An 11414-nucleotide genomic window follows, 5' to 3' on the forward strand; every position below is an offset into this window, starting at 1 on the left:
GTGTGTGTTCTGATTTAAAGCAAAAAAGTCAGCGCCGTCCTTTGTGCCTCAAATTTCAACCTCTGTCTGAGTCTTCCCCTCTTTGCTCTCAAATTTCAACTTCCTTCTATTGGCCCAAAAAACACAAAAAGCACCAAAAAACCACAACAACAACAACAAAATCATTCTCTCTTTTCCTTTCTATTTTTTTTCCTTTCCTTTTTTCTCCCTCTGCTGAAAAATGAGTAATGAGGAGGATTGGGATCTCTTTGCCATAGTTAGAAGCTGCAAAGCTGCAAACAACACTGCACAAACTCCACAAGACACAACAACAAAAACTAGTAGTAATAGCATCATGTCTACTTCTTCTACAACTTGCTTGGCCACTACTACTATCACTGCAGAACAAAATGATGGTCCATTTTCTTCTAACAATTTTGTGCAACCCAGGACCAATGGTTTCCAAGAGTTAGAACAATTGCTCAATACCTTTAACCCCACCATCACCACCACCACCACTACCACTAGTGCCCATGGCATCAATTCTAATAATCCTCTCACTTTTCCTCATTTCATTGCACTGCCATCCACCCTTGGAGCCTCCACTTCTGGTTTTGATGATAGATTCCACCACCACCAACAACATCAACAAAAGCAGCATAATCTACTACAGGTTCAAGTTCCCCAAACTAGTACAACTACTTCTCTGACTTTATTACCAAGCTCAGAATCACAATCACAATCACAAACGCAAACACCCAGATCAAGAAAAAGGTAAATAACTATGAAAATATTCTCTTTTTCCATTAATATACTAATTTCCAATCATTCTCGTTACATCCCAAATATAAAAAACCAAACTTTAATTTCTGCATACATAAATACCCTTCATAACATCAAATAAAAAGTACTAACATTTTATTACTTCTACTTTTCATTTTTTTTTTCCCTTTTACAGAAAAAGCCAACAGAAAAGAATGGTATGCCATGTAACCGCAGATAACCTCTCATCAGATTTGTGGGCATGGCGTAAATATGGCCAAAAACCCATCAAGGGTTCCCCATATCCAAGGTACTAGTCTTAATTACTTTACATTAACACTCATAAAACACAATTAGTCCTCTCATAAACATTTTTTAATGTGCCATCATCTCTTTCCAGAAACTATTACAGATGCAGCAGCTGCAAAGGTTGTGTAGCAAGAAAGCAAGTAGAGCGAAGCTTATCAGACCCCACCATGTTTGTTGTAACTTACACCGGAGAACACAAGCACGCTAAACCGGCTCACCGGAACTCACTCGCCGGAAGTACCCGGAAACCATCCACGCCTCGGTTAGCTGAGACCCAAGAAAATAATGATACTAAGAATCCTAATAATAATAACAAAAATAATAATCCTGATGAGAAGGCTCAGAATAGCAGCACCACAACGAAAGAGCAGAACGCTGAACCGCCGGAAATTGAACAAGAAATGGATGATTCTTCATGTGAAGACAGTGATGATGATGGTGTCTTGATTCCCAACAGCACTGCTGCAATGTCGGATGCAGTGTTCTTGGGAAGCAGCTCCGCCGCTGAAACATGGCACTGCGACGGTGGATTTGAGAATAGGTCCGATCCGGACGGTCCAAGTAATCGGATCTAAGGTTTGTTTTGAACCGGTTTATGATATAACCGGTTCAGCACCGGTTGGACTATCTCTGTCCGGTCCAAAATCCTATGAAGCATAATAGCTTCTTTTTTGGGTGGCTACTAATCTACTATTAGTCTATTACCATTTGTAAACATAATATCTAAACAAAATTAGGTTGTGTAACAAAAAAATCACTCACCAAATTAGTTTTTACTAATTTTGTGACTAATTTTTTTATATACACATAGTAATATAATTAATATCTAAAATGTACACATATGTTATATTAAATAGCTTAGTTAATTCATTTTCAATTATTATTTTGACATTGAGATATTTTATGTTAATAGTTGCCTTTTCTTTTAGTTACGTAAAAAATTAACAAAATTTGATATTATTCTTTTTTTTTTTTTGCCAAAAGGTTAATTATAAACGGCTTGTCTTTTTTATTTTTTATTATGCAAATAAATGTAATATTTATATTTTTTAATTTTAATATACTGTAAGTGTAAATTATTTTTTAGTTTTTTATTTGTTTGTATTGTTATAAGTCAATAGATATCCTTTTTAGAATTTTTGTTTTTACAATAATGTTGATTTAATAGTGCTTTTTCAATGTTTATAGACAATAATTTTAATTATATCCAATCTTCTAACTTTATGGGAGCTAACTTTGTTAACATTTGATTATTTCATTAGTACATAATTATTTTACCTTTATAAATTTCTCACTCCTTAATTAAGGGACGTAAGATTTACTATTGCATCTTTGGTGATTGAGTTTTGTTGATGTCATCATCATGAAATCATCGTCATCCGATGGCTTCATCCTAGTGTTGGATGCAATTAAGATTGGTTTAATTTAGTGTTAAAATGTTTGGATAATATGTGTGAAATCTTAGTTAGTACAAATTTTATTGTCCATATGCGTAACCAAACTCATTGACCACATAGAAAAACAAATTTGTCAAAATTTATTTTTTATGATAAAAATTGAATGTCAAAATATAGGATCATGACAACAACTCATCGAGTTAATTAATGAGTAATTAGAAAATTAAATAATTATTTCTATTCATTTCAATGACCATGTCAAAGTTTGAACTTTGAAGTCGGCATATCATTATCAAAGTCGTGGCAAGGAGTAACGCCAAATCAAATCCAATTTATAAATCATGCAATATTTAAGTTTCTATTGAATATTTCATATATACAATTAAGAAAGCTCAATCTAATATAATTCATTTTCCCCCTCTGTCTGGTGTCTGCAACTGGGGAAGAAAAGATTTTGAAAATGTCATGTTGTAAAGGAGTGAATAAATTATTTCAATCCACAACGTTATAATAGTGCAGCTTGTATAAGTTATAATTTTTAATTCATTGAACAATAATACTTGTCTTTTTCCCTTAGAGAATGATATATAGTCATACTTTGAATTAAAATGTTCAAAATTCTAAGAGGAAACAAAAGATTTTATTATGTATAAGTAGGGAAATTATCAGAACAATGTGTGATTGTTTTTTTTAATTCAAAACCACGCCTTTATCACGAGAATGATATTTGATAAAAATTTAAATAAGTTGACTTCAGGTAAAATTAATAATTAAAATTTATTAAATAATTTAACATATTTAATTAAATTATCATTTAATCATTTTTAGTTGAGTTTACACTTTTTTTTTATATATATATATTTATTCTTCTCACATCCACGATCACCAGCTGTTGATACCAAGGTCAAAGCTTTTTTATTCCTCGGAAGGAGCAGCCAGTCAACTATATTTTATTTGGTGTTTCCTTTATGCAAATAAACATATGTGCCACATTTAAGGCAGACAAAAAATATCAAATTAAAGCATATATATTATTGAAACATTTTAAGTGCACCGAAAATATTGATATTCCAGTTATTTTAATCGTTATCTGAATTATAAAAATATATATAATATATATTAATTAAAATCAACGGTTAAAATAACTGGTATACCGATACTTTCTGATGCATTTGAAATGTTTCCTATATTATTATTATTGCAGCGTTGCAGTTAAGTATTTTTTTTGTGACTCTTGCAGTTAAGTATTTGATTGGGGGTGTGTGATACACGAAACTGGTTTTTTTATTTATATAAAATAAAATGTGTGTATGCAAGTTGTTTAATTATATAATATGTATTTTTTTTATTTAATTGGCCAAGTTGTCAAAGTATTTTAATAAAGGGAATCTGATTAAGGGTGACCCGGATTTGGAGTTTGAACTAGTCTTTAAAAAGGTCATTTTTGGCGATAGACTTCATTATCCAATTTGTTTTGTTTTGGTGATGTTAAACAAGTGAATAAACAAGCATACACCTTCAAAGTTCAAAGTGTCATGGAGGTACTTAAATTTACTTTTTGAGAGACTTATCACGGCCTTGGACACACTCTAACGCTATCATACCGGCACTCGAATTTACTCAACCTCTTGAGCTAAGACCAAGTCAGCCTAACCTTCAATACTTAGTAAGAAAGTTAAGAATAGAAGAGAACACAAGAGAAATGAAGCTTTGGTGGAAGAACACTTTATTGCTCAAGTGTGGTAACAAATAATTCACACACACCCAAACTCTAACTCTCACTCCTATTTATATAGCCATCCACCTCCTCAATGGATGGTTAGGATTAAATCTAATTAACGGTTCAGATTAATCATCCAGAACCTTCTTTACAAATATCTATTCTACCACAACTCTCTAAATGTTTCTAGATTATTCCATACCACTCTTTATATTTCTATATACATCTACACTTTTCTAGAATACTCTATGACCTTCCAGAGTCTTCTAGAACCTTCTAGAACATTCTAGAACGTTCCGGAACCATTTAGAGTATTCTCAAACACTACAGAAAACTATACAAATACTGTTAAATCTAACCTTCTAAAATTTACCGTGACAGACTGCTGATTATATAATTTTTAATATTATTTAATAATTAAATAGACACAATTCCTTTCAAAAATGATTGAAATGTCTTATATTTATAAATATTATAAAAACCTTGTTCCAATGAGGTATTGAGAATATAAACATTTTCAGGTAATCCATTAATGGATATATCATAAAACTTCAAACTATCAATTGAGCCATAGGTTTACAAAATAATTATTTTTTACGTTAGTAGGTCAATAAATAATTTATTGTAGATTTAAATTTTATTTAAAAATTTATTATTGATTAATATGTTGCTACACACATACAGAAAAGTAGAATTATAACTCTCAAAACTTATTTAAATAAATCAATGAACTAATTATTTGGCCAATCTAAGTTAGTTTAAATAATTATATGTTTAATACTAATAAAATATAAATAATATTAGGTAATCAATTTTTTCAATCAACATCAATCAATTTTTTAAAAGTTATTTGTTTATCTTAAAATCTAAATCTTAATAATAAATTTTAAATTTAAATATAAATACTAAAATTAACTAAGTAAATGTTAATTCCTTGTACTTTCTCTTAAAGTATTCCAAACAAAAATACTAAGGGTTGGTCTGGTAAAACTTTTATATTTTGAAAGTAGTTTATGAAAGTTGTCTTTTAAAAGATAAATTTTTAAAAGATGCAGTATTTACGTTTGGTAAAATCAAATTAAAAATTACTTTTAATAAGCACAAACACCACAATTATGTTTGATAAAACAGCTTTTAAAATTTAAAAAAATTATAATAAACATATTTATAACGAAAAATAATTTATTTTTTCAAATTCTTTAAAATTTTATATAATATTTTAAAATAAAATAATTTTAAAATAAAAAATTCATAATAAACATAAATATAATAAATAAACTCTTTTATTTTTTAAATTTAAAATTTTATATAAGTATCATAAAAATTTATTTTATCCTAAACATCATCATTAAAAATACTAAATTACCTAATAGTTTAAATATTTACTTGATTGTACTAATATAAATAGAGTTATCACTCGTCAATAATAAAATTTGTATGTAATCCAATGTTAATACTGGGTACATCCATTACCCACCTATATATAGGGGTGGCAAAACGGGTCGAGCCCGTCGGGCTGATCCGCTAAACCCGCTAAAAAAGGCGGGTCGGGCTAGGAATTAGAGCCCGCCAAATTAAAAAAACCCGCCAAACCCGCACCGCCAAATTGGCGGGTTTTGGCGGGGCGGGGCGGGCCGGTCCGCCGGGCCGAAGATTTTTATTTTCTTTTTTTTTAATTAAATAAAAGAGTGATTATTATTATAAAATTAATAATTATAGAATTTTTAAACACTTTTTTTTTTCATTTTTTGTTTTTATTCTTTTTTGAGTTATTAACTTTATTTATTTTATTTTATAATTTTGTATATATGCTCAAATTATGTGACTTATTTTTTAAAATAAATATGATTCTATTGACAAATATTATTTTGAACAATTTTATTGAAGTTAAAAATAAAAAAAATAGTAAAAAAATTATATTATAATTAGACTATTTTTTATTTGTATTTGATTTTTTAATTATTATTTTTTGGTTAATTTTAATGAATTTTATTTTTCAAAAAAAAAAAAAGAGTCAAGCGGGCTAGCCCGCCAACCCGCCAATCCGCCATAAAACGGGGCGGGCTAGCATTTTGAACCCATTTTAGTTGGCGGGGCGGGCCGGTCCGCCCCGTTTATGTGACGGGCCTATGCGGGGCGGGGCGGGTTGGGGCGGGCCAGCCCGCTTTGCCACCCCTACCTATATATATTGGCTCACCTTTACAGATCACATCAAATGGGACACATATCTCAAATAAACTACTCTTATGATTATATATCTATATTTACATATGTATATACATGTTGTTATTATAATTTTGACTAATGTTCCTGCAAGAAAAATTTTATCATTGGCTTTCATAAACCAAGTCAACATCTTCACATTTCAAAGAACAGATAAAAAACAAACAAACATAATAGATCTATTGAAAAAATACAAAAACAACGCAAAAAAATAATATAAATAGATAGAAGTTCATATATGATAGAGATGTATTTGACTATTTGTATTGAAATTTGTGAAGATTAGTTTGAAAAATAAAAAATATATGTAAATATAATACCCACAACTAAATGGCCCTAGGATCACTCACTCATATAAATGACACTATCATATTTTTCATCTCTCAAACTCACTAACACTCATAAGACAAAGGAGAGAATTTCATAACATACTCATTTCATTATGGAACACACAAAATACACAAGACATATGTGCCTTTATATAGGCAATGCTTCCTACTAAAATAATAATTTATGAATCACAAATCAATTTTGTAATGACCACCATTTTATGAGTTGGCTTCATGAATCTTCTTTCAACTTGTATTCATGTAGTTTCTATCATCTTCTAATTTCAATTCAATTTGATTTTGAATTTCTTCAATGTTATAGAATGTTGTAGTTGTGCTATTCTTTTGAATGTTCTTCAAAACTCTTCAAACTTCTAATATGTTAGCTTCTAGCAATATCTAGCCAATTGATGATTATTTGTATTCAACTCAAACTTTACTTCTTCAATTCTTTAACCATGTTTCATGAAAATTCTAATCTATGCAAGTTGATAGATAGCACAAGAAGTTTGTAGAATCTTGGTGATGAACCATGAACTTTGTAACCACTTTGAATTCAAATTGAATTTTGCCTTTGACTTTTCTAAACTTTTGTTACTTGCATACCTCTTAATTTAATTTTCTAACATTGCCTCCCTTAAATCAAGCTTGTAGAATTAATCATTCCAAGCATCCTTTTCAACTTGTAAAATAACTCTGTCTTCAGTGGTTTTGTAAAGATATCAGCAACTTGGTCTTCAGTGGGACAGTACTCAATAAAAACTTCTTTCTCATTCACTAACTCTCTGATTTTGTGAACCCGAATATCAATATGCTTCGATCTTCCATGAAATACTGGATTTTTGCAAAGTGCAATAGCTGACTTGTTATCACAAAATATTGTTGTTGGAGTACTTTGTTTCTCGTTCAATTCCTCAAGAATTCTTCTTAGCCAAACTGCTTGTGTTGCACAACTTGCTGCTGCTATATATTCTGCTTCTGCTGTAGATAGTGCTACTACTGGTTGTTTCTTTGACGACCATGAAATTGCACCAGAACCAAGATGAAATACAAACCCTGAAGTACTTTTTCTTGTTTCTATATCTCCGGCCCAATCACTATCAGTGTAGCCAACAAGGTTTACTTCATTAGTATTCTCATAATAAATTCCATCATTTAAAGTACCTTTGATATATCGAAGAATTCTCTTTGCCGCTTGCAAATGGTTGGTACAAGGCTCCTCCATAAATCTGCTAAGCAAACCAACTCCAAACACAATATCTGGTCTAGTCGCAGTTAAGTACCTCAGACTTCCAATCAAACTTTTGTAATATGTAGGATTCACTGTTCTTCCTTTATCTTCTCTCAGCAACTTGAACTTCTCTTCGACTGGAGTAGAAACTGGCTTTGAATGCTCCATCTGAAATTTCTTCAAAATGTCATTTGCATATTTCTTCTGAGAAATGAAAATTCCATCATCTCTTTGAACCACTTCAATACCAAGAAAGTAAGACATCAAGCCCATATCTGTCATTTCAAAGTGCTTTATCATAGCCTCCCTGAATTCTGTAATTATCTTCAAATTGTTCCCAGTGAAGATTAAATCATCAACATAAAGACACACGATCAAGATATCTCCAGGTTCAACGAACTTGATATAAAGAGTATGCTCAAACGGACATCTTCTAAAACCATTCTCAATGAAATAAGAATCAATCTTCTTGTACCATGCTCTTGGTGCTTGTTTTAACCCGTACAAAGCTTTCTTTAACTTATAAACTTTATCTTCTTTTCCAAGAACTTCATATCCTGCAGGTTGCTCAACATACACTTCTTCTTCTAAAGTGCCATTTAGAAATGCAGACTTAACATCCATTTGATGTATCTTCCATTTATTTTGAGCCGAGAGTGAAATAATCATACGAATAGTGTCTAATCTAGCAACAGGAGCAAATACTTCAAAGTAGTCGATACCTGGTTTTTGTTTGTATCCTTTTGCAACTAATCTTGCTTTGAAACGATCAACTTCACCATTGGGTTTGTACTTAGTTTTGTAAACCCACTTTACTCCAATCGGCTTCTTATCTGCTGGTAAATCTGTCAGCTCCCATGTATCATTCTTCTCAATGGCATGAATCTCCTCATTCATTGCTTTCTTCCAATTTTTGTCTTTAAAGGCTTATTCAAAGTTCAACGGCTCACAATCTGAAAATAGAGCAAAATTTATGATCTCTTCATCGGACGGATCGTTGTCATTGCCAACTTCATAATCTGCTAATCTAGCAGGTAGTCTCTGTTCTCTTTGCGATCTTCTAGATGATTCTGGTTGTTCAGTTATGTCAGGTTGTCTTTCTTCTACTTCGTCACATGTATTTGGAATTATAGTCAGCTGCTTTTCTGTCTCTGTGTTCCAGTTCCACATGTCTTTCTCGTCGAACGTCACGTCTCTGCTGATGATTACTTTCTTTGTTTCTGGATTGTACAACTTGTATGCTTTTGAGTCTGTGCTATAGCCAATAAAGATACACTTCTCGCCTTTGTCATCTAACTTCTTCCTTAATTGATCTGGTACATGGGCATAAGCGATACACCCAAAGACTCTGAAATGATGGATGGAAGGCCGCTTTCCACTCCAAGCTTCCTCTGGAGTTTTATCACGAACACTCTTTGTTGGACACCTGTTTAAAATATGAACTGCTGTTGCGACTGCTTCTGCCCAAAACTCTTTAGGCATTTGTTTTGACTTGAGCATGCATCTGACCATATCCATGATGGTTCTGTTCTTTCTTTCAGCAACTCCATTTTGTTGAGGAGTGTATCTAGTTGTTAGTTGATGTTGAATCCCGTGTTGCTTAAAGTATTCTGAACATGTAAGATATTCTGTTCTTCTGTCTGTTCTGAGAATTTTGATTTTACAACCACTTTGTTTTTCGACAAACGCTTTGAATGTCTTAAAGACATCACATGCTTCTGATTTCTGCTTCAGAAAATATACCCATGTATATCTACTAAAATCATCAATAAAAGTGACAAAGTACCTGCTACCACCATTACTTGGAACTTCTACAGAACAGAGATCTGAATGCACAATTTCAAGCAATCTTCTAGCTCTCCAAGACTTTCCTGTAGGGAATGGATCTCTGTGCTTCTTTCCCAGTTGACAAATCTCACAAATACAATTGGGAATATGAATCCGTGGTAGACCAGAAACAAGTCCTTTTCTTGACAGGTAGTTTAGGCCAGAAAAATGAAAGTGCCCAAACCGCATATGCCACAGCCAGTTATCATCAAGTATCACAGAACTCATGCAAGAGGGATTAACATGTTGAATTTTTAATGGAAACATTCTGTTTGAAGTCATCTTTGCTTTATCAATGAACCTTCCATTGTTGTCAAATACAGTGCAATATCCACGATAAGTTATCATCTTATATCCCTTCTCAAATAATTGCCCCATACTCAGTAAATTGTAATCAAGTTCAGGAGCATAGAAAACATCAGAAATATAACTCAGAGAACCATCCTTCAATCTAATTGGTATGTGCCCTTTTCCTTCAATAGGGATCTTCGTACTATTACCAAACTTCAATAATAATTTAACGGAATCATCTAATGAAGAAAATAACTCCTTTCTACCAGACATATGGTTACTGCAAGCATTATCCAAGTACCATATATTTTCATCTTCAGCACATGAATTACTTGTAAAAAATAAAGTTTGAGTACCCGGATTATCATCATTATTTTGATGCTGATTTTCTGCAACGTGTGCTTGATTGTTATTCACCACTTTGAATCTGCAATCTGTTGCTTTGTGTCCATACTTTCCACAATGAAAGCAGTTGAAATTGGTTCTTTCTTGATAAAAATTGCCTCGACCTCTTCCTCGGTTGACAGGCCTAAAATTCATTCCACCTCTTCCTTGATTAGGTGGTGTAAAGTTATTGTAACTTCCTTGGTTGTAATTGCCACGACCTCTACCTCTGAAACTTCCTCTGCCTCTACTTTGAAAATTAAAACCACGACCTCGTCCTTCTTGTGTACGGCTTGATTCTGCAATGTTGTTGAAATTCACTCGGCTTTTCAGGGCTTCCTCGGTTGATTTTTCTGACTTCTCCAGTATTCTACTGATGTGGCTTTCCATGGTTCCTTGCAATTCTGCAATTGTCATAGTATCCATATCGTGGGACTCTAGTATCGTAGTCACCACATGGTCATACTTCATCGGCATGGTGCGAAGAATTTTCTCCACTACTTTTCTATCGGGCATATCTTCTCCATAGACTCTCATCTTATTGACAAGATCTGTAACACGAGTAAAATAGTGCTCAACAGTTTCTGAGCTCGACATCTCATACCTTTCATATTCTCTTCTCAAAGACTGTAGCTTTGCTTTCTGAGCTTTATCTACGCCTTTGTATGATAGCTTCAACGTGTTCCATGCTTCCTTTGCACTTTTGGCATTTGCTATTTTGCCAAACACCGTATAATCTACTCCTTGATGAATTTGAGATAGCGCCAATTGATCTCTCCTTTGTTGGGCAGCATCTACTCCTTCTTGCAAACCCGGTTCAATGAAATTCCACAGGTTCTGGGCCTTCAAATGGGTAGACATCAAAGTCTCCCAATAACTATAATCAAGTTTCCCATCTAACTTGGGACCGGACCACACAATATTGAAAGTGTTTGCCATACCGACTCTATGAACAAACAACT

The 11414-nt window shown here is 32.6% G+C and overlaps 1 protein-coding gene across 1 annotated transcript; it reads left to right on the forward strand.

Annotated features, from left to right (window-relative positions):
• LOC112751868 (uncharacterized) lies at positions 1 to 1927 on the forward strand. The gene is made up of 3 exons (XM_025801157.3): positions 1 to 753; positions 938 to 1051; positions 1142 to 1927. Exons 1-3 carry the CDS (start codon positions 221 to 223, stop codon positions 1623 to 1625), a joined length of 1131 nt encoding a protein of 376 aa, XP_025656942.1. The 5' UTR covers positions 1 to 220; the 3' UTR covers positions 1626 to 1927.
• The last annotated feature ends 9487 nt before the right edge of the window (positions 1928 to 11414 follow it).

This window comes from Arachis hypogaea, chromosome 15, assembly GCF_003086295.3.
Source record: "Arachis hypogaea cultivar Tifrunner chromosome 15, arahy.Tifrunner.gnm2.J5K5, whole genome shotgun sequence".
NCBI lineage: Eukaryota > Viridiplantae > Streptophyta > Magnoliopsida > Fabales > Fabaceae > Arachis > Arachis hypogaea.